This window comes from Dreissena polymorpha, chromosome 2, assembly GCF_020536995.1.
Source record: "Dreissena polymorpha isolate Duluth1 chromosome 2, UMN_Dpol_1.0, whole genome shotgun sequence".
Lineage (NCBI taxonomy): Eukaryota > Metazoa > Mollusca > Bivalvia > Myida > Dreissenidae > Dreissena > Dreissena polymorpha.
In genome coordinates this window covers 94,300,012-94,325,176 of record NC_068356.1, presented here as the reverse complement: position 1 = coordinate 94,325,176, position 25,165 = coordinate 94,300,012, and the positions used below count along the sequence as shown (strand labels likewise).

Below are 25,165 nucleotides of genomic sequence, written 5' to 3'. Positions count from 1 at the left end.
GTCATGGTCAATGGTCAAATTTTGCAATATTGAAGATAGCATCTTGATATATTGCATGCATGTGTATCTCATGGAGCTGCACATTTTGAGTGGTGAAAGGTCAAGGTCAAGACCATCCTTCAAGGTAAAAAAGGTCAAGGTCAAATATATGGGGAGGACATAAGGTCACAAACACATCTTGTTTTATAATATCAAAAATAAGACAGTGGACTTAAACAATCTTAAGGTATTGATTTCTTGGTTGAGATGACCCACACAAATCCACATAAATAAGTATCCAACGATTATAATTGATTTCAGAGTAGTAATCATTTCTTCCATTGCAGGTGTGCCATTTCCGAGGAATTTTCTCAGCAGTGCTAAAACAATACTAAAGCGTCTGTTCCGCGTATATGCTCACATCTACCACCAGCACTTCAAGGAGGTCATGCAGCTGAGTGAGGAAGCTCACCTGAACACCTCCTTCAAACACTTCATCTACTTCGTACAGGAGTTTAATCTTATCGAGCGACGCGAGCTCGCTCCATTGCAGGAGCTCATTGACAAGCTCACAAGCAAAGAACGCTAGGAAAAGAGAGTCTAGTATATCCTCGTTTAATTTATAGTTTCTTTGCGCCACGCATACCCGTGTTTTCAAAATGTTCTGAGAATTTAATGGGTATGGAAAGCTTCACCAACTTACCAACTTAAATGTTACCTGGTGTAGCCTTTTGGTGACACCTTCATGTTCAAATGATACTTTGAAAAAGTTTATAAATGTTTTCATAATGTTCTTTTACATTTGGTGGCGTGGAAGATTTTCATAGTGTTAAAAAGCTAGCTGGTTCTAAGCTAGTGAGCTAAGAGCCTCAGATAAAGCTTGGCCTATCTCTCCACATCACTAGCCATGATTTCTTTGCTAAAGAACACAGAACATTTTAGTATTCTCAGTCCACTTGTCCATGTCTATTGCTTTTATTTTACTTTGTAAAGCCCATACCAACATGTTCATATCATGATTAAAATCGTTTTGTCAGATTTCTTAAATCAGGGCCTTTTTTCCTTCTTTAGCAGGGGCCTTTTTTCATGTTGACCTCTTCCCCTAAGAGAATTTCTTTAAAATGATTTTTTACCCAAAAATGTGTAAACTGACTTTGGTAAATTCCTTCCCCTTTTTCATTTTTGTTGATATAATTGTTACCCAAAAATCGAAGGCCAAGCCCTTTGCCCAAATCAAGAAAAGAAGCCCTGGTTATATGGTACAGTGTAGTTCATGTCCAAATCATACTGCTGTCGTGGCCTTACCAAGTGGACACAAAATTTAGAGTGTTTTTCGTAAAACTGATGTAGCTGCTTCACATTCTGAACTATCAGATACTTTAGTTTCACACTCAGCAGAGTCCTTGGTAGTGTTGTGTTAGTCCTTAAAAAACGACATTCTAGCATCACTGGTATTTCTGCTAGTGATGATTTATATTTTAATCCTTTGCATGCTGGGAAATTTGTCGTCTGCTAAAATGTCGTCTGCTGAATTTCTAAAATTAGCATTTTCTTTGATTTTTTTTCAAAGAATACTATCAGAATAGCAAACAGTTTGGATCCTGATGAGACCCCACGTTCTGTGGCGTCTCATCTGGATCCAAACTGTTTGCAAAGGCCTTCAAAATTCGGTTCCCGCACTGAAAGGGTTAAAGGAGGTATGTTTGTGATTGGCCTAAGCTTAGAGGGTTCAAATGAGTGAAATACATGCATACTGATTGATGATGTATTTTGTGTGTCATTGGGATCATTTGGACTTGATATGGTGCTTTTATTGGGCAACCGAAAAGTGATATTTGAGAAGCGACACAAAGGCACCTGACCAAAATGTTGTATATAATAAATTATATTCATTGAAAGAGAATGGAGTGATAAATTGTTATACATGTATGTGCTGAACACTATTGTTTTTGCTGTTGCAGTAACACATTTAGGCCTTAATATGTTGCACTGATGTATTTTCCCTATGGATGCCTGTAGTTGAGCCTATTCTCTTTGTTTTTCCCTCATCACAGACATTCCGCTTTTACATGCCAAACCTTACATATTTCTGATTTTATGCATGTTGCTACTTTTCGCAATAGTCAAGAAAAGCAACAGTAACCAACATTATTGCTTATGTGCTGCATTTAAGGCCTTTAAATCAAAATATCTGTATATATATAATATTATATTGATATCCGTTTCACATTAATAGTTTGTGGAATGTTGTAAACAATTTACAAATGCATTGAGTTTAAATGAATCATATAAATGTTATTTATTGCATAAACTTGAAATTGAATGCATGTTTGCTGCTGAAAAGATTACCCATGTATATTTTAAACAACATGTGACTGGATTAACTTCCTGAACATGCTATTGATAGTAGTGTTTTCATGAGGAAATATATATTTTCCTTGTTAGTGTACAAGAATAAGATATTTGATTTGTCTACTGAAACAAATATGCTTGTGAATATGTCATAAACGTTATCCAAACTTCTTTTGTATGATAAGTTACTTTTTGTGTTTGAAAGATATGGTTTAAATTTAAGCAAATCGTCTTTGTATGTTTCCTTGTGCTGATACATGTAACTAAATTTGTTAGTTTGTTATTGTCAATTTTGTTTGTATTTGTGATAAAACGTTCATATAAGTTGATTATTACCAGATACAGCTTATGTTGCCTTATATGAATAAAGGTTGTCAATTTTCATTTTAGGAATTTATACGGAAGATCAAATTGAATTGTTATCAAAGCAATAGTATTACTTTGGCATCTGTTGGCACCAAGTCCATACCAGACTATAGACTATTAACTCCATTTTTATACGCCCGTCTATGACGGGACGTATTATGGTATACCCCGCGTCCGTCTGTCCGTCCGTCCGTCTGTCCGTCCGTATGTCTGTTAATGTCGTACGCTACGTCAAATATCCTTTGACAGATTTTCTTCAAATTTTAACACAATCTTAATATTGATAAACCCTGATCCCCTTTCGTTTTTGACGGAATTCTGAATTGTCGTTCCAGAGTTATGGGACTTTGTTCGTCAAAATTTCGTGATTTCATTGAATGTCCTACTGTAGCTATATAAAAATGTTAAAGTTGTTATAACTTTGGTATGCTTGGACCTAGAGTCTTGAAACTTGACATGAAGGTTGGCCAGAACTAGTAAGTAACCACTGGACATTTCAAGGTCATTCATTTGAAGGTCAAGGTCACTGTGACCTTGAATGTAAAAATGTTAAAGTTGTTATAACTTTGGTATGCTTGGACCTAGAGTCTTGAAACTTGACATGAAAGTTGGCCAGAACTAGTAAGTAACCACTGGACATTTCAAGGTCATTCATTTGAAGGTCAAGGTCACTGTGACCTTGAATGTAAAAATGTTAAAGTTGTTATAACTTTGGTATGCTTGGACCTAGAGTCTTGAAACTTGACATGAAGGTTGGCCAGAACTAGTAAGTAAAAGTTGTTATAACTTTGGTATGCTTGGACCTAGAGTCTTGAAACTTGACATGAAAGTTGGCCAGAACTAGTAAGTAACCACTGGACATTTCAAGGTCATTCATTTGAAGGTCAAGGTCACTGTGACCTTGAATGTAAAAATGTTAAAGTTGTTATAACTTTGGTATGCTTGGACCTAGAGTCTTGAAACTTGACATGAAGGTTGGCCAGAACTAGTAAGTAACCACTGGACATTTCAAGGTCATTCATTTGAAGGTCAAGGTCACTGTGACCTTGAATGTAAAAATGTTAAAGTTCTTATTTCATGTTATAACTTTGGTATGCTTGTACCTAGAGTCTTCAAACTTGAAATAAAGATTGGCCAGTACTAGAAGATGACCACTGGTCATTTCAATGTCATTCATTTGAAGGTCAAGGTCACTGTGACCTTATATGTTAAAATGTTAAAATTGTTATAACTTTGGTATGCTTGGACATAGAGTCTTCAAACTTGACATGAAGGTTTGCAAGCACACTTAGATGACCACTGGTCATTTCAAGGTCATTCATTCTAAGGTCAAGGTCACACAAGGTCACTGTGACCTTAAATGTTAAAATGTTAAAATTGTTATAACTTTGGTATGCTTGGACATAGAGTCTTCAAACTTGACATGAAGGTTTGCAAGCACACTTAGATGACCACTGGTCATTTCAAGGTCATTCATTCTAAGGTCAAGGTCACTGTGACCTTAAATGTTATTGTTGTTCATGTATCCTACCGTAGCTCAAATATCCCCCGATGGATTTTTTATACGCCCGTCTATGACGGGACGTATTATGGTATACCCCGCGTCCGTCTGTCCGTCCGTCCGTCCGTCCGTCCGTCCGTCTGTTAATGTCGTACGCTACGTCAAATATCCTTTGACAGATTTTCTTCAAATTTTAACACAATCTTAATATTGATAAACCCTGATCCCCTTTCGTTTTTGACGGAATTCTGAATTGTCGTTCCAGAGTTATGGGACTTTGTTCGTCAAAATTTCGTGATTTCATTGAATGTCCTACTGTAGCTCAAATATCCTTCGATGGATTTTTTTCAAATTTCAACACAATCTTAATATTGATAAACCCTGATCCCCTTTCGTTTTTGACGGAATTCTGAATTGTCGTTCCAGAGTTATGGGACTTTGTTCGTCAAAATTTCGTGATTTCCATGCTCATGTACTTATAAAATAAACCATGTATTCAAATACAAATAAACTGAAGTAAAAAAATGATTCAAAGGGTTATTTATTACCTTACTACTTCATTGGCGAACGACGGGCGTATCATGCGCTCATGGCGCAGCTTTTATTGACATATTCCATGAGCACTCATAAAATGAATGATTGCTTTCGAAAATGTTGTGAATGAAAACTTTGCTCTAATGTTTCATCTGTAATTGTAGTTGCAATTAAAAGTGAATCAGTTTGGAAAGAATGTTTGCAAGATGCCAAATCAACCTTATGTATTTCACAAATCAGAATATTTATCTTGCTATTGCTGATTATCTCTTCATGGAATACAGTTTTCCTTCTGGATACAAGATTTTGAAGGAGGCAAATTTTAATCATAAGAGTAAATCAATTAATTTTATTCTCTACACAAAATTCAAATAGAAGTACTAGTAGGAAATTTACTCCAATCCTTACCAGTAATACAAACAAAAAAATTATTTGTGTTCCTTTACATATTTTGAGAGAACCCTTTGTATTGTCTGATCTTAAATTAAGTATTTCCTTTTTCCTGCATTTTTGCGGTCATGTTTTACGATATGAATAACTAGTCATTTTATATTCTGTAACCCTATACTGTCTAGACAGCTACCATTTTAACGTACTAATCCGCCCCCCACACATACACACAGATGAGATTTACATACATGTAGTTATTATAGTTATTTTTTCTAGGAGTGAATTAGCAAAGGTGTATTGTGATTTACAGCAGTTAAGACATATCTCCAGGAAGAAATTATGCTTGTTGAAACAACTGCCTCCTATATGCCTTAATTTTGTATTTGTCTTTAGGTTTAGGATAATATACTTTCCGCTTTTTGGAATTTTTTGTTGGTAAAAGAAAGTCTCCTTATCCTGTTTAGAAGGAAAGTCTTGTCCCTGATTAGCCTATGCTTTTTTTATTCTTCTGGTCGTTTAACGCTCCAGGGATTCATAATTTAGTAACTGAATCTAATGTGTTCTTTGACGAAAATCACATTTCATTAACTAAAGAAATACAATAGTAAGATAATAATTAATTATATAATACAGCCTTTGTAGCCATTTAATCTTACATATTTTTTATAGAAGTGTTCTTAATGTATTAATAATTTAATTCCATTTGTAAGATGTTTATTTTTCCATGGCAACAACTTTTGATGAAAATGGTTTTACACCATACTGTACATGACCTTCTATTTTCGTTTTCTGCATTAGAAGGTTATGGTACAACTTGGAGTTCATGTTTTCCTGATTTATTGCAGAAAAATAAGTCAGCTGATTTCAGAATATGTAAAGACCATCTTGTCAATCGATTTCTCAGATTTTATTTTTGCTTTCTGTGAATGTTTAGAACATCATTTTTACACTGCACTGCTTTATGTTTTTGTCTTGCAATTTCAAGTTGAAAACAGTGGACGCTTAATGTAAAACACATTTTCTCTGTCAATTACTTTAACAACGGGAAATTTGGATATATTAAGAATTCTCTTATTTTATTGATTGGCTTTTGTGCTTGAGAAAAAGAAAACAAATGTCCTATACTTTTGTTCTAAATTGCAATTAAGGTTTGCTATTCCTTATTGTTCTTTGTATTTTAGGTTAAACAAATTATCATTAATTTGTGACACAAAGCCATTACCGAGAAACTATGGCCTGAATACTGCTTTATGTTTTAATGATATTATATGATCAGGAACGCTTGATTGTGTAAATGGATTGAGAGCTTGATTGAAGATTCATTAGTGCAGATACATTGTATTTGCATGTTCTATAGTTTGAAAAACATGTATTAATCTGCACGTAACTTGTATAAATTTCATGATAGTATTGGTTAAATGATTTGTCTTTGCGAGGAGCCATAGTTCTTTGGTCCAAATTGCAATATAGAAAGGACTATCTCGTAACGCCTTAATATTGTCGTCTGATAACCCAATTCCATTTCCCTGTCACTAATAATCTTTTGATAACATTATGTATGATTAACGACTGTGCCGAAGATGTGATGTACATGTTCATATTGGTTTATTTGTGCTTCATATTGTAATTACTTCCTGTGAATGCTTGTTTTGTTTGCATAGTGTGATTTCTGTAATGCACTATTTGGCAATAAATTATTTTACTTTTTGGGTTCGTTATGTGTTAATGGTGACAATTCGTTAACTTTTTTTATGCCCCAGGATCGATAGATCGGGGGTATATTCTTTTTGTCCTGTCTGTCTGTCTGTCTGTCTGTCTGTCTGTCTGTCTGTCTGTCTGTCTCCCGGGGGGTAACTTCCTATATACGGGTATATAGGGGTGTGTCGATTTTATGGGGTGTGTTTTTCGACTAAAATTATAGATATGGGTATGGTTTTGAGCATCTAAGTATGGATATGGGTATTGAAATCAAAAATTTGCTTGTATGTAAATGCATATAGATTTGAAAGTATCAGTATCAAAATGGGTATGATAAGTGTCATTCTTGTTTATAAATGGGTATCAAAAAGTAAATTTCAGTAGCGGGAAAGATATAATAGCAAATTCAATAAGTATACTGTATTGATATGAAAGAGATTAAAATTCTAGTATGAAATGTGTCCACTTTATCAAATTCTAGTATTTAAATGGGTCCAGTTTATCAAACTTCTTGTATTGAAATGGGTCCACTTTTTCAATGGTATCGTATACAAATGGGGTATGCTTTTTCAAAAATCTTGTATCAAAATGGGTCTACTTTATCAGAGTTCCGGTATAAAACTGGGCCACATTTCGGAAGTCTCAGTGGGACAACCCTACCCTAAAATTTGGGAAGTTACCCCCCCCCCCTGGTCTGTCTGTCTGTCCCAAAACTTTAACCTTGGTTAAAATTTTGATAACTTTTGCAATATTGAACATACCAACTTGATATTTACCATGCATTTCACCGTGGTGCATCTCATGTATCTGCTCATTTTGAGTGGTGAAAAGGCAAGGTCAAGGTCATCCTTCAAGGTCAAAGGTCAAATATCATTGTATTTTTCTTTCCTTAAACTTTAACCTTTGTTTAAGTTTTTATCATAACTTTTTTAATATTGAACACAGCAACTTCATATTTGGCATGCATGTGTATCTCGTGGAGCTGCACATTTTGAGTGGTGAAAGGTCAAGGTCATCCTTCAAGGTCAAAGGTCACAAAAAATAATTATTTCTCCATTCAATCTTGTACTTCTCGTGCAGCTGCACATTTTTAGTGGTGAAAGGTCAAGGTCAACCTTCAAGGTAAAAGGTCAAATATCATTGTATATTTTTCCCCAATAACTTTAACCTTCGTTAAAGTTTTATCATAACTTCTTATGCCCCCGGATCGAAAGATCGGGTTTTTTTTGGCCTGTCTGTCATTCATTCATTCATATATTCATTGTGTGTCTCAAAACTTTAACCTTGGTTAAAGTTTGATAACTTTTGCAGTATTGAAGATAGCAACTTCATATTTGGCATTCATGTGTATCTCACGGAGCTGCACATTTTGAGTGGTGAAAAGTCGAGGTCAAGGTCATCCTTCAAGGTCAAAGGTCAAATATCATTGTATTTTTATTTCCTAAAACTTTAACCTTCATTAAAGTTTGATCATAACTTTTTGAATATTGAAGATAGCAATTTGATATTTGGCATGCATGTGCATCTCATGGAGCTGCACATTTTGAGTGGTGAAAGGTCAAGGTCATCCTTCAAGGTAAAAGGTCAAATTAATGGCTTCAAAGCGGCGCAATAGGGGGCATTGTGTTTCTGACAAACACATCTCTTGTTTACCTTTCCCACTGTATACATGATATGTAAGGAGCTTTAATTCATTCTATTTGACATAATAATTTTAAGGCGACCTAATGAAATTTGCCTGTCGTCTAAGCGGCTTATTTCTAAGGGAGGTAACTTAATAGCCAACCAATTGGTTGTTCCACTAGAGTTGTCCTCCATTAATAAAAAAAATATAATAATATTGGAACACAAACATGATTATGTGTTCAAAAGATTCTCATGAAATATTTAAATGAAGATTTTTTTCATCAGTATGTACCTTAAATGCATATTCGAATAATGGTTCTTTAAGTTATATCCCCTTAACCGTTTTCACAGATTAAACAATACAAAAATAGGTCTGTATTTTGCTTTCAACATAGTAACGTATATCAATATCTGCCTTTAGGTATATTTCTCATCTACACGAATACTGAATCTGGTTTTGAACCAGCTCAAGAAGAATATGGGGTTTGTGTTGTCCGTCTTTCTGGCATTATGAAGTATATTAAACAAATCATTGGAACAATTCGAGAATGATTTGTAATAAGTGTGTGTATGGGGTCTGCTCTGCTTTGTGTAAATTACCTCGTATTATATCGCCCCATTGTTGCAAAAAGGTACTTTCAATTTCAATGTCACTTTGTACATTTTTGCACCAAAGGGGGCGATATGTGCACACAATGAAAGACCTAGTGTGAGGGGTTCCACTTGAGTTGGTTCATTATTTATGGGGTTTTGTAATGCAGATTTTGTCAGAACATGTGAAACAATCGACATTCATGTTGAATTTCACTATTATACTTACTATGTTTTACCCGTTTACAGCGTTGCATGTTTTAAAACGACCACTGAAAGCCATGATGTCACGCGTTTCCTTAATGGACAATACGTTTCGGTATTAGCAAAAAAGGCCACCAAAGTATGGGCTAATTTCTTATAAATACAGCGGCGCTAAAGTAATTAGATGTAAGAACATATGAGAAAGCACTAAAAACTTGTATGCTTTCTCGAGTTATATTTAAAAAATTTCTTTGAATAAATAATTCGGAAGAAAATAAATTAATGAGGGGTAATCATGTGATAGTCAAGATGGCGACGTCCGTGGCAAAACAGTTATTTTCGCCGTTTTATACCGTTTATTACTTTTGTTTAACTTTAAAATGACGATCACTTTCCAGCCACATTAGTTAAAAGATGATGAGCGTTTATTACGTATAAAAAGTCGCTTTATATCTCAGCTTTACTCCCCGCAAATTTTTTTAGTGAAGCTGTAATTAGGTCATCCCGCTAAAAAAATTCGCAGCGAGTAAAGTCTAGATATAGAGCAAATATAAATACGAAATAAACGCTAGTAACTTTCTTGCTGAAATGGCTGGAAAGTGAGCGGCATATACAAAATAAATACAACTAATAAAGGTTCACGCTGGTAATGCGGATACTTCGATAACAGATGGCACTTCGATAACAGAGAACAACAAAAGCCACGCGCAGAGTTAAGTTCCTCAGGTTTTTTTTATGTTTTGTCCTAAAGATTCATTTTTGAGAAAAGGCACATGGTCGAGTTGATAAATGGTGTATCCCTTTCTATTATGAAGAAAACAATCACGGTAAAATGGTAGATTTGTGCCAATGTGCCCCAAAAATAGAAAGTTCGGTCGGAAAACAGCATAAACTGGGTGAACAGTAAACATTTTCAAGAAAATAAAACTACTTAGAAATAATGCAAGATATTGTTTCTATTCTAGCATGTAGAGTAATCACTGGGCTTCAAATACTGAAATTTTGATAATATTCAATGAAATATAATCGAAGATAGAGCATTTTTCAATAAGTGGTATTCATGCAGTTGCGGATACTTTGATTCCCGATGTAGTACACTTCGGATAACAGAGACTTTCAGCCAATTGACATGACGCCTTATCAGTGATCGCTCCGCCCACTTAATCACGTGGCTCAGCGGGAAGAAAACCTAGACAAGCTAAGACCAAAATGGCTTCTTTGCCTATAGACTGCATATAGATTTACGCGATATTCCGGATGATTTTATGGACTTGTTTAACACCATATTACACTTGTAAAGGGGTTGATGCCATTTAGTTATTCTGCAAATGCAAAAAATATACGATTAAAGAGAACATCAGCTATTTATAACGGGTAAATCGGTACATTAAACACGCTCTCAAACGCTTGAGCGCTTACAGAAATCGAACCCGTTATTACGTGTAATGGTGGTATTTGCAATAAATTAACACTTCACCGGTATTTACCCGTGTTAATAACAAAATTATTACCGAAACATTCCACCCTACCCGTGTATCTGACACGAAAAAACGCTTTGTAACTGGGAATTCGGTGAAGTTTTACGTGCTTTCTGACGCCGGGTGGGTACCTCAATCCCACATGTTATTGCGTATAAAAGTGATATTAATCATATTAAACATTGCTTATGGGACATTTATCAATCACTATAATTTAAAGCGCAAAAACAACACAGTAAGTTTGGACATTGTCTGATATAAATTAGCGTTGTACGAAATGGAATACGGTCAGGCTATTATAAATTAATAAAGCTACCAATATCAGACGCTCGCGCAGGTACCGACTTCCTCGAAGTTACCGCATTTATTGGTTAACTAATATCAGTAATAATAACTCTTTTACAATAGCATTTATCGATACGTCTTTATTAAAATAATAACAAAATGGTTTTCACTTGTTTCTGACACACACAGAAACGCGATTTTTAACGGGGATTTCGTCAAGTTACACGAATTGGGTACCAAAATTCTCAATTATTTTACATGCACACGTGACATAATACATACTTAATAATGCTTAGTTATTGCTTATATGACATTTCAAGTTTGTGAAATAAATTAATGTTCTATAAAGGGGATCTCGGTAATTCTTGAAGCTTTCACTCGCTCTTCTCAAGATCTTTTTTCGGCTTTGGAAACGAAATAAATTCAATCTCACCAACTAATCTGTCAGGATATCGATTGTCCGAGTTACGTAATCCCCATTGACACCGTTTAACCATTTTAAATCGTTTTTTTTAAAGAGGAAAACAAAAGAAACTCGTTGGAATAAAAGTGAACCTAAACATGTAGCTTGTCTAGAAAATGGCGGACTGGTCGTTGCTAACGAGTGCGCCCGATTAATCGATCGCTGATTGGTGGATCAATTCTAGTGGGCGGAGCGATCATAGATAAGGCGTCATGTCAATTGGGCACTCTGATAACCAAGTTTTATCTTCTACCTGAAATGCATTTATGTATATTATGGCTAACTTACCAAACATTTTGAAGTACGAATCACTTTGCATAGTAAAGCGCGACACATTGGGAATCTATGCATAACGAAATAACATACACATGTGGAATATAACCAATGGCGTTGTTTGTTTTCAAAAATCTCATTACTATTGCAATTAATATTATAAGTGCAATTGTTATATAAGATTCAAATACTTATTTCTGAAGCAATAATATTTTGCCGGAAATATTTGTCTACATAATGAGCTTGTTTTTTGTGGAAACTTGAGATTCAGAGAGATGAAAATACAACGGATCATGTGGATCAACATGATTGTGTTTAATTTTGCTTATAGCAGGTCTCTAGAAAACAAGTATGGTGTGCGTGTTCAGGTGGTCTTGAAATTTAGAATTACATGTCTGTCTTATGGAAAGCCAAAGGGGACCCCCGCTAAAATACATATACTTATATAGTAAATATCGGGATTTTCATTTTTCGCGGAACTTTCACTTTCCGCGAAAAACCAAGGCCAACATAGCCATAAAATACTACATACAAATCGAAATCTAAAAAGCGCGGAACTTTAATATATTTTCCATCGGAACAATTATCTTTCAACCCCCTAGAGAAAGCGGGCTCAAATAATCGCGCGGAACCTTAATATTATCTACTCTGTACAAATAGTAGTGTATAAAATCGCGCGGACCTAATCCACAAAGCGCGGAACACAAATATCTTCCGCGAAAATTAAGCATTGAATTACTGTACAAATCTCGGGTTGCTATGTAAATTGCGGGTTGCTAATGAAAAATCGCGCGGAAGATTCATTACTCCGCGCGATTTTCAATAGCATTGAATTACTGCACGAAATTCGGGTTGCTATGTGGTTACGCGATAAAATTTGATTGGTTCCGACACCTAGAAAGAACCAATCAAAACTCGCGTCTTATCCAGCATTCATGCAGTCATCATGATGACGGTTGTTTATAACACAAAACCTGTTAAGGGCGAAAGAGTGATCAATTTTGATGACATTAGCAATGAGGTTAGTATTTAACATACATGAATTTTAATGCAATTAAAACAGCTCAAGAGTATCGAGTGTTGTTTTCACGGTTTGTCTATATGCAAACGTCTCTGATAAAACAAACACCCGCATAAACACGTCATAATCATATGTCGTCAAATAATGAAATATAGTGTTTGTGTGTAAGAAACATCTTCCCTTAAGTTCAGTTAGTAGAGAGCCAAGTTATTGTTATGACAGTCGTATGCTCTAGTCCAGCACCGTATACATCTTCAATTAAAAAGAAAAAGAACAAGGCTTTACAGGCAATTCATCCCAAAGGCAACTCGTACCTTGGTCAACTCGTACCCATTTTTAGCTCGGCGTTTTCGGAGAAAACCCGAGGTATTGTCATGGCCAGCTCGTCGTCCGCCGTAGGCGTCGTGCTAAAACCTTAGCATTGGCTCTAAAATCAAAGTGCTCCACCTACAACTTTGTAATTTCATATGTAGATGCACCTTGATGAGTTCTACACGCCACACCCATTTTTGGGTCACTAGGTCAAAGTCACTGTGACCTCTAATATAAAACTTTAACATAGGCTCTAAAATCAAAGTGCTTCCACCTACAACTTTGAAACATCATATGTAGATGCACCTTGATGAGTTCTACACCCCACACCCATTTTTGGGTCACTAGGTCAAAGGTCAAGGTCACTGTGACCTCTACTATATAACTTTAACATTGGTTCTAAAATCAAAGTGCTTCCACCTACAACTTTGAAACTTCATATGTAGATGCATGTTGATTTGTTCTACACTCCACACCCATTTTGGGGTCACTAGGTCAAGGTCATTGTGACCTCTAAAAAAAAAATCTGACAAGCACCTGTAGCCGAGCGTGGCACCCGTTATGCGGTGCTCTTGTTGTCAACTCAAACCTCATTCAAACTATTCAACTTGTTTCATTTGTCTTATTTTGTCACAATTGTCAAATTCTTAAAAGACATCAACCACAAGTGTCAATTTTCATCAACACTTTCGCTGCTTATACATATCTGCAGCAGACAACTTGCGTGAGCAATGCTTAGATAATTTTAGTGGAAACATCAAGAGGAAAATAAAAATTGTCTCTATGAGTTTGACTTATAAGCTAACCATCCTACACCTATTTCTGTATATCGGGTACGGGTTTAGTTCGGGTAGGTTCAAGTTGACTAAAAAACAGGTACGAGTTGACCACAATGGGTAGGTGTTTACCATGGAACAATTTGACCGGCATGCAGAACAAGATTATTGATTATTATATTTAACTGTCACACAAATCTGAAAGATAACACAATGTATTACAAACACAATGACTGTCAAGACATTCTAAACTCTTACAGTTAACATATAACAGGTGTACACATCTGATATACTGACCAAATTAAATAACTCAAGATTCACACCAGATACGACACAGTTTCAAAACTCAACATTTTGTCTGCATGGCATGCCAATTTAGTCCAAAAAATTTGATTTAACTAGTGAATTCTGAGCTATATTTCTTAAAGCAGAATGCACATTATGTCTAAAAAGTGTTTTTCGGCTAATTTCTGTTATGAACTATCTTCACACAAAGCATCTGGTAAACCTTAAGATATCAATAGCAGAATGCAAATAATGAGTATAATGTTCTGTATTGTAGAAGAAATACATGTAGTAAAATAATATGATAGTATGAAACATGGTGTTTGTATTTTATAGCTGTAGCACTGTTCCCAACTTGAACATCATCTTCTGTGTACATACCTGAGGCAGAGCCAGCTTGCCCATCTGACATCTGCTGTGGACAACCGAGTCAGAGCCAGCTTGCACGTCATCTGTTGTGGACATCGGTGTTAGAGCCAGCTTGCGCGTCCTCTATTGTGGACATCGGTGTTAGTGCTAGCTTGCACGTCATCTGTTGTGAACATCCGTGTAAGAGCCAGCTTGCACGTCATCTCTTTTGGACATCAGTATTAGAGCCAGCTTGCACATCCTCTGTTGTGGACATCCGTGTAAGTGCTAGCTTGCACGTCATCTGTTGTGGACATCTGTGTTAGAGCCAGCTTGCACGTCATATGTTTAGGACATCAGTCAGAGATAGCTTGCATGTTATTTACTTGTGGACATTAGTCAGAGCCAGCAAGGACAATCTCTGTTGTGGATATCTGTCTTAGAGCTTGCACGTCATCGGTTGTTCACATCCTTGTAATAACCAGCTTGCCCATCAACTGATGTGGAAATCTGAGTCAGAGCCAGCTTGCACATCATCCGTTGTGGACATCTCTTAATGATTCTACTCTTTGCTTAGATTGACACTGTGACTTTAGTGTAATACGTTACAACCTTAAGCTATTCCTATTGTTGAATAAAAATATTGTGTCATTAAAATATATTTTGTTGGATAATTTGTATGTTGAGTTGTATTGTTTGGTCATTGCAAAGTATCAAGTTATTTTAAGACAAGAAAAAGCTCATCTTTCATCATGTATTTATATTAAAATTCTTGAATGTTAGTGAAGGTACAGTTCATATAATTAAAAGCAATTGTAATATGATTGCTTGTGTTTTATTGCACAGTGAATACCATCTTGTCTTTATGCTGACATATAGAACGGAGAAATAGTAAACTGTCGTTTTTATATGCAATGGGATTGTATATCAAGACTTGTGTGTTCAGATGAAAAAATTGCCATAATTTTTCTCTTTATATTTTATTCCTGCTAAATGGTTGATGCAATAAAGTTAAGTCTTAAATGACTTGTGTTTCTTGTAATATTATTTGTAAGCAAATTTGGCTGTAGTATTAGATGCATGCTGTACAAGATACTGTAGATCAACATTATATTGTTTGAGTATGAATAGATAATTCAAGGTGCACAGCCATTAATTTTGCCCTCCACCATCTCCGATTTTGGTTAGACAGTTGCAAGTTACTTGCATTAGTATGAATTCTTAAAAATTAGTATAATTGCTGTTGTGTTATTATTAACCTTTTCCTGCTCTGAGGAAATTTTAAAATTTCTACATGCAAACATCATAAAACCAGAACAGTCTGCAAGTAACTCACAATCTGTTCAGGCTGTTTGCTGCTCATCAGTATCCATGGGTTGGAAACAAAGCCTTTAAAACTTTAATATAGTAAGAAAGGTGTTAAATTAAATTTATTCTCGAATGTGTCTTAGTGCGTTTTTGAGTGGTACAGGGTTAAATGTCTCATTTTGTTTTTGATTATCTTTGGTTTATTGAATATATATGAGCCTTGCTCTGTGAAAAAGGGGTTTAATGCATGTGCGTTAAGTATCGTCCCCGATTAGCCTGTGCGGTCTGCCCAGGCTAATCTGGAGTGCTCATGCATTAAACCACTTTTTCACAGAGCGAGGCTCATATGTATTAGACAGCGCATTCAAATAATACAATTTAAATCTGAATCTTTTATTTAGTTGCAATACCTTAAAGCTTACTATGTTTGCAGTTTTAGTGAAAACACAAACTTTTAATCAAAGAAGCATATAATGTGTATTATTCATTAAATCAACTTCCATTTTATTCCATACACGTGTTCGACTCTGTGACATTATGTTCTGTCAAAGCTTTTTATTGCAAATTCATTAAACATAAATTGGTAACCTTGGGTATCCAAAAGGAATCCAAATTTTACTAGCCATAGACTTTCCAAAATGCAATTGTTTCTGATAAGTATTTTTCTCTAGAAGGTGGCAAAACTCCTAAGCAATTCCTGTTTGGGCTAATGGTAGGGCTAACGCGTGTAACACCCATTGACAAATTATTAAATATACATTGAAAGGTCATTGTTCACAAAACGGATCATGATATAACATGATGCAGCATTTTGTACTATATCAAATTAAATGTTGCTGAAAACAGTAGAATATTCAAATTATGGACATTTTATTCTGTTAATAATGCTATCTTTCTAACATTACAAATCAATAAAGCATGCTAAACAATAGCAGAACTCTTTTGACTATTAATTATCTTTTCCATTCTTTAAATCTTTACAAAATTCATTGTCCCACTAACACCATCCTATAAAACAGGTTATGGCTTCCAATTGTTAATCAACTATAAAGCATGAACAAAGGCACAAATATCGCAGTATCTTTTGCAAATGATACAAATGTTCATGGCCTCGATACGGAACAAAAAGCAAGATTTCTTGTCAGGCGGTAAGCTGAATCCACGAGAACATTCGAAAAATTGTCCATTTAATGCGCCACCGGGCCGTTCCTATTTAAATGGGCATCATGCACATAACTTGGCCATCCAGGGCATATGTCCAAACATTTCAAGTTACTGTCACAGACTGCTTGAAGAACTAAACTGCTGATAAACAAGGACCTATGCTCAGATGTTGAAGCAGGACATGCACTGTGGGTTCCATCAACAGTCCAATCATTCTGGAAATCTGATGTACTGCTCCATCATTGCTGACAAGACTCTACATGTTGAAATGACTGTGTAATGTTGAGTAATGTTGAGTCCCTGAAATACAAAAGTAAAATTCATGCTAGAGTTTAGCCATATTAATTATGCTTGATTGCATTGAAAGCTTTAGGCTTATTAAGACATTCTAAAGTCCGTTTTCTGGGAATAATCAGTACTTTGTATATATGAAGATAAAGAGACCGCTAATAAACAGGGTTGAACCCAAAATGTTCCCATCACTAGGTGAACACCATATCCACTACGCCAGCCTGACAAAGTAAATGAAGTGAAGCTTCTAAGTTACGTCTCATTTGATTGTTAACAAGAGCAACGCCCTGCGGGTTCAGACCTCTCATCTATTTTTTTTTAAGTTGAAGGGACCTATCTCAATACTTCAATCACAAAGGAGGGAGAGGTGGGGTGGAGAAGGGTGTATAGTGTGGTGGTGTGGTCATTTATTACACTATCTTCAAAAATGAAAAAATGATAAAAATAAATATTTTTGTTTTTTAGCCATGTTTAAAAAAAATGGGCGGGGGTATAGTGTGAGGGTGTGGTCATTTATTAGATGATCTTTCAAAATGAAAAAAAAGTACTTTTTTCTTTTGGGGGGGCGTGGGGGATGGTTTGGGTAGAGTCTATTGTGGTATGTCAGGTAAGAGTTGCTTTGTAAGGCTTGTAAAGAAGTTATGGAAATTTTAGCAAAATTTAATAATTTCACCTTGAGAGTCATGGTCATTCAAAGGTCAAGGTAAAATTCAACTTGCCAGGTACAGTAACTTATGATAGCATGACAGTATTTGAAGTTTGAAAGCAATAGCCTTGATACTTGAGAAGTAAAGTAGATCAAAACACAAAATTTAACCATATATTCAAAGTTACTAAGTAAGAAAAGGACCATAATTCCGTCAAAATGACAACCAGAGTTATTCAACTTGTCCTGTACTGTCCTCTTATGATAATTTGCGAGTGTTCCAAGTATGAAAGCAATATCTATGATACCTTAGGAGTAAAGTGGACCAAAACACAAAACATAACCAAATTTTCAATTTTCTAAGAATAAAAAGGGCACATAATACTTTCAAAATGCCAGTCAGAGTTACATAACTTTTTCTGCACAGTCCCTTTATGATAGTAAGTGTTGCAAGTATGAAAGCAATAGCTTTGATACTTAAGGATTAAAACGGATCTAAACACAAAACTTAACCAAATTTTTAATTTTCTAAGTATAAAAAGGGCACATAATTCTGTCAAAATGCACGCCAGAATTATCTAACTTTGCCTGCCCAGTCCCCTCATGGTATTAAGTAAATGTTCTAAGTTTTATACTTGATACTTTATGAGAAAAGTGGACCTTAACACAAAACTTAACCGGACGCCGACGCCTAGGTGATGACAATAGCTCATAATTTTTTTTCAAAAAAAATAGATGAGCTAATAAATAAAATGTAACAGATTGCACACTTGATTACACGATTTTTCATAAATACTCCTTCAGCTTTTTGTTTACATATGAAGGCTAGGGCCACTTTCTGCGAGCCTTACAAAAAAACTAACCATATTTGCAATTGTCAAGCCTCCTTCACATAAAATTTACCTTTGCTTATTCCAATATCCTTTTCCCAACAGACATTGTGCGCTCACGTACCATACATGGTGCCACAGTTTCACAGAATTCCTACAAAACAAGGGCTGTTTGTAAAACATGCATGCCCCCCATATGGGCTCTCCGTTGTAGTGACAGCCATTGTGTGAATATGTTTTTTGTCACTGTGACCTTGACCTTTGACCTAGTGACCTGAAAATCAATAGGGGTCATCTGCCAGTCATGATCAATGTACCTATGAAGTTTCATGATCCTAGCCATAAGCGTTCTTGAGTTATCATCTGGAAACCATTTTCCTATTTTGGGTCACCGTGACCTTGACCTTTGACCTAGTGACCTGAAAATCGATAGGGGTCATCTGCGAGTCATGATCAATCTACATATCAAGTTTCATGATCATAGGAATAAGCGTTCTTGAGTTATCATCCGGAAACCATTTTACTATTTCAGGTCACTGTGACCTTGACCTTTGACCTAGTGACCTGAAAATTGATAGGGGTCATCTGCGAGTAATTATCAATGTACATATGAAGTTTCATGATCCTAGGCATAAGCATTCTTGAGTTATCATCCGGAAACCATTTAACTATTTCGGGTCACCATGACCTTGACCTTTGACCTAGTGACCTGAAAATCAATAGGGGTCATCTGCCAGCCCTTATCAATCTACCTACAAAGTTTCATGATCCTAGGCCAAAGCATTCTTGAGTTATCATCCGGAAACCATTTTACTATTTCGGGTCACCGTGACCTTGACCTTTGACCTAGTGACCTCAAAATCAATAGGGGTCATCTGCGAGTCATGATCAATGTACCTATGAAGTTTCATGATCCCAGCCCCAAGCGTTCTTGAGTTATCATCCGGAAACCACCTGGTGGACGGACCGACCGACAGACAGACAGACCGACATGTGCAAAGCAATATACCCCCTCTTCTTCGAAGGGGGGCATAATAAATGAAGTATACATTTACAATTCAAATTTCTTTTAAAAGAATGTGTAGGTAACTCAATTCCCTATATATTACTTTATTGTTATAAAATAAATTTCTTAATATTTTAACAGACATTTAAAAAAAAATAACTTGATTCATCAAATTAATCATAATCGAATAATAGACCAGTTTCACAATATGAACACCGATTATATAGGCGATACTATTTTAAGATATCAATCATATCACCTGACGTGTCGAATTGCAGAACGAGGCTGAACGTGTAACTGCATTTTCTTTTGCTATGCGAATTGCGTTGAATATCAAGATTTTAATGCGAACTGACACTGGTTGCAATTAAGTCAAACATATGCATACAGACAACCATCACATGTCATGCTGTGTTAAGTCAATAAATTAATAAGTAATTCTTATATAAAAATTATAATACCTAGATAATAATTCAAGGACATAATATTTAATACTATTAGTGTATATTAATAAATTATATTTAGTCTTTATAAATAACAAGAGATGTGTTCGTCAGAAACACAAAGCCCCCTACTGCGCCGCTTAAAAAAAAATTATTATTATTTTTGACCTTTGACCTTGAAGGATGACCTTGACCTTGAACTTCCACCACTCAAAATGTGCAGCTTCATGAGATACACATGCATGCCAAATATCAAGTTGCTATCTTCAATATTGCAAAAGTAATGGTCAACGTTAAAGTTTTTTTTCGGTCGGACGGACAGACTGACATACTGACTGACTGACAGTTCAACCGCTATATGCCACCCTACCGGGGGCATAAAAATACGAGTTACCCATAAGCATCAGAGTAAATGTGGTCTGAAGACTAAACATCGATTATTGCACAAATCGAAGTCATAAATTAGCAGTATACAATACAAAGTATTATAAGACTACAATTCTCAAAGGTATGGATGTATTAGTGTGTGAACTATTTCATTAATCATAGAACATGTAAGAAATGAATCAAGCATAAGACAAAGTCCTATAAAATAGAAGAAAATGACACTTATGTTTAGCATTAAATTTTGAAATATTTAAAATATATAGGTATAAAGCACTTTATAATTATGATAAAACTGGCTAATATCTATACAGTATTTAGTTTCTGACAATCTGTTTGGACAGATGACTTTCAATGTTGACAATATCTTTTATGTTCAATAAAAGCAACAATTGAGAGTTTGGCGTTAAATTATTCCAAGAAACAGCTACGCAATGCTACAACCACGAGAAGGCATGGTCACATGGAGGTGTCATTAATTGTGTCAAATGACAAGATATCTGCAACCTGTGGTTTATGACATCACGTTGTTATTTAGTAATTGTCTGCACAGTATCTGATCATAACGAGATTATGGGTTTGTGCTGAATACAGGGGCATTTAAACGCAAGATCTATCAATAAACAAAATAATTGATCGATCGCCCAAATAATGCGCAAACAAAGAGTGTCAGATAATCCAATAAGTTTTAGACTGTCAATTTACACACACTAAGAATTGAAAGCCATACTTGGGAGTGTCAGAATTTGTGCAAAAAAAATGAATACAAACAAGTACTTTAATCAAGAAAATGTATTTCATATATTGGCACTTAAAATGGAAAGTATATATTAAGTAATTAACGGCTGATTCTGACAAAGTCAACTTGTGTTGGCAATATCATTAAATCGCTAAATGATCAAAAGCAGGGCAATATTGCGACGCACTATTAGAAATCTCTACACATTAAGCCTCATTCTCGAACTCTGCAAATCATTTGACTACACGCTATTGGCTTATTGTGAAAAGGGTCTATTCACTTATAAATATTTTAAAGAAAGTAGATTTTCCATCACTACAGCGGCTGCACTTTCTTAAAGGAAGTTTGGGAGTAAAATAGATCTACTCCAAGTTTTTGTCACAAAAAAATTCAAACATACAACACTTTCAAGTGGAGAATTAGCCGCATTTAGTGGATGATTTAGAAACATGATTAATTTAAATTACATGTAATAGCTATTGAAAAGTTAAGTTATCCAGTTATTCTTGCTGCAATGTGGATAAGAATAATACAAACCAATAGCTGACAAACCTGATATCAGTGATATGTTGACCTTTGAAGTTGAAATTGAGACCTGAAATCTGTCTGTATAGAGAGGCACAATTTGTTTGGCATATCTTCAACCATTACTGGCAACACACACCTACAAAATTTACATATAAATTATATAAAAACATAAATTTATTAATAATTTTATTCATTAATTTATGACGAAATGTTTTTATTAGGTCAGCTATAACGAAACTAAAAACGGATTAAAAACAATACCTTATTTTAATTAATAGGTTGAAAACAAAAATAAATTTATAGACGAGTTAATTGTTATTGTTTACATTCGGGATTTTCCGCGCATGCGCACTAACTGGTTGGCAAAAACACTGGTTACAGTCACATAAAACATGTATAAAGGACTTTTGTTTAGTCAATTAAACGATAAAATACGAAATAAACATTACAACTCTTAAACAATAGTGCAAATATATCATATTTAGTACCAATAAATGTATATTCATATATATAATTTCCTCTTTATAAAAATACAAATTAGTTATTAGCATCAGAGTAAACGTGGTCGTAAGACTAAATACTGACAATACCACACAACAAAACAATAAATTAGCTGTATAATTTTTTATAGTAAGACTTAAAAAAATGATATTTCAAAACTTATAAAAGATATATTAATTTGATTATAACTATAAACGGTGTGGATATTGTTATTGCTAATCAGCGATCGAAAGTATATTATAAGAGGCGCATTTAATCAATTATAAAACAAAGCCATAAAAAACGGAATACATTACAATCGTTAAATGTTGTGGTAATTTTCTTTTTCGTAGAAGGAATTTTCGTTTCGTTTCCCTTGAATTACAATATTAATAAATTTTAATATACAAATGGAAATAAAATCTGCATCTTGTGCAAATTGAACTGTCTTTGCATGTATATTGAAATCCATTAACAAGTAATAAGGAGTGATACATGACACAATCTAGCATTTTATGATAAATATATATATTTATTTAATTTATTTTACGCAAATATTGTTTATCCATTGTGATTGCTTGGTTTCATGATGGTTTTACGTGCACTGCAAGAACGTACAATCCTTACATTAAATTGCCGAAGTTACATTTGCCGGTACCCGCGTTAAATACATCAATTGTGTAGCGGTAATATTGAACAATATTTTAAAGTTATAAAGCACTGTATTATTATGATTAAACTGGCTAACATATAAATACACATATTCCTGTTAATTCGTTTCGGACAAATATCTTCTTTTTTTAATATGTTAAATTATTTATTAAAGCAAATGTTACGTATTTTGGCTTTAATATTTGGCTTGCTCAATATGACTGCTCAATATGCCAAGAGATGACATGGAGGTATCATAAAGTCTGCCATATGTGGTCTATGCAGGGACCCAATTAAAGTATAGGACCCTATGTTTATGACACCGGCATGTTTTCTGTGTAATTGTCTGGGCAGTCTCCGATCATAACGAGATTATATGCTTGTGACGAACAACGTTGCAATTAAACACCAGGTTAAAAATGCTGAAACAAAAGTGTCAAAATTGGTGTGCACAATTAAATAAAACAATTAGATTTATGAATTTATTTGTTGTGTAACAAGGTAAGTTTGTACAGATATATTAAGGTCAAAATCAGTTACTATATGTTGCGAACAAAAAGAGATCTATTTGTTGTTTGTTTTCATCGTTATTTGTGTTCTTTCATTAAATTTAATTTATTCTAAAAGAATTTCCATTTCTGAAATTTTGTATCTAAAATGGACGTGAAGATGCGTTTAGTAGAGATTTTTGTGGTAACCACATACCGAGCTCGTAGATAGTGTACGTTCCACTCCAGAGCTCGTTTTTAGTAAAAACAAATAATAACAACAATATAATCGTTCCAAAAATGAACTTCCACGCATGCTTATGTTTTATTCAGACATAAATAGTAAAATTATATTTGATACAGTTCATGATTATCAATAAAAACGATGATTATGTCAACCTTCTCTATATGCGCTTATATGAATTCCACATCTTTTTGCCAACCAGTGGGCGGAGTCTAAACTTTGCAGGTGCGTGTGACGTCACGCGTTAACTGGTCTATTAATATATTGACGTTCAACTGAACGAATACAAGACACAAGTACATTACATTACAATAAGTTATTATTTCAGTCGTGTTCTGAGAAAACTGGGCTTAGTGCATGTGCGTAAAGTGTCATCCCAGATTAGCCTGTGCAGTCCGCACAGGCTAATCAGGGACGACACTTTCCGCATAAACTTTTTTTTCGGTAAGGAGGGACTTTCTTGAAATTAAAAATACCATAAAAGCGGAAAGTGTAATCCCTGATAAGCATGTGCGGACTGCACAGGCTAATCTGGGATGACACTTTACGCACATGCATTTAGCCCAGTTTTCTCAGAACGCGGCTCATTTAATTAACGATTGTCAATATTATGCAAATTATCCGATAGTTTTACACAATATTAAAAAGTACAAATACAAACCAGGTAATTCATGTAAATGATCGTATGCAATAAAGTTATTGATCCCAATCTGATCTATTTACGAATTATCGAGTAGAAACAATAACCATGCAATTCGCTCCGCCATCTTGAAACGTTATACTTATTGAACGCACTGATTGTGTTGCATTTGTTACAAAGTATCTGATTGGTTATTTCTAAGTATCGGATCCAATCAAATTTTTCGGGTAACTAGGGATTCTAACACCTAACAACCCGAGATTTGTACAGTAATTCAATGCTTAATTTTCGCGGACGATATTTGTGTTCCGCGCTTTTTGGATCTGGTATTTACTGGATTTCTCTCTTTAATAGACTTCTTAAAATAGCATTCTACAATCTCCGCGCGATTTTAAACACTACTATTTGTACAGAGTAGATAAATAAGGTTCCGCGCGATTAATTGAGCCCGCTTTTTCTACAGGGTTGAAAAATAATTGCTCCGACGGAAAATATATGAAAGTTCCGCGCTTTTTAGATTTCGATTTGTATGCATTGTTTTATGGCCATGCTGGCATTGGTTTTTCGCGGAAAGTGAAAGTTCCGCGAAAAATGACAATCCCGATATTTACTATATAAGTATATGTATTTTAGCGGGGGTCCCCTTTGGCTTTCCATACTGTCTGAATATTTTCCCGCAATTTGCGAATGTGCATTGCCTGTCATAGTTGATAAGGCCTGCTATTTTCGGCATAGCTGTATTAAGCCAGCTTTTCACCTTACCTGACCTTTGTAAGTGTCCAATAAAATTCAAATAAAATTTCTTGCGGCTAGGTACGAATGAATACACTTCATTTATTCC

At 34.9% G+C, this 25,165-nt stretch overlaps 1 protein-coding gene and 2 long non-coding RNA genes across 3 annotated transcripts in view; 2 read left to right on the top strand and 1 right to left on the bottom strand.

Moving 5' to 3' along the window:
• LOC127868108 (MOB kinase activator-like 1) overlaps positions 1-2,823 on the top strand; it is a 35,435-nt gene extending 32,612 nt beyond the window's left edge. Inside the window, exon 4 of the mRNA XM_052409712.1 lies at positions 327-2,823. Coding sequence (XP_052265672.1) covers positions 327-568 — 242 coding nt within the window. The 3' untranslated portion in view covers positions 569-2,823. The remainder of the gene's footprint in view (positions 1-326) is intronic.
• A 9,537-nt stretch (positions 2,824-12,360) lies between these two features.
• On the top strand, positions 12,361-15,502 carry LOC127870364 (uncharacterized). The gene is made up of 2 exons (XR_008044778.1): positions 12,361-12,761; positions 14,471-15,502. It is a non-coding gene; the product is annotated as an uncharacterized LOC127870364 (long non-coding RNA).
• A 3,104-nt stretch (positions 15,503-18,606) lies between these two features.
• On the bottom strand, positions 18,607-24,863 carry LOC127870363 (uncharacterized). Its single transcript, XR_008044777.1, has 3 exons — positions 24,346-24,863; positions 21,846-21,957; positions 18,607-18,875 (listed from the first exon to the last, which is right to left on the bottom strand). It is a non-coding gene; the product is annotated as an uncharacterized LOC127870363 (long non-coding RNA).
• Between the last annotated feature and the right edge of the window lie 302 nt (positions 24,864-25,165).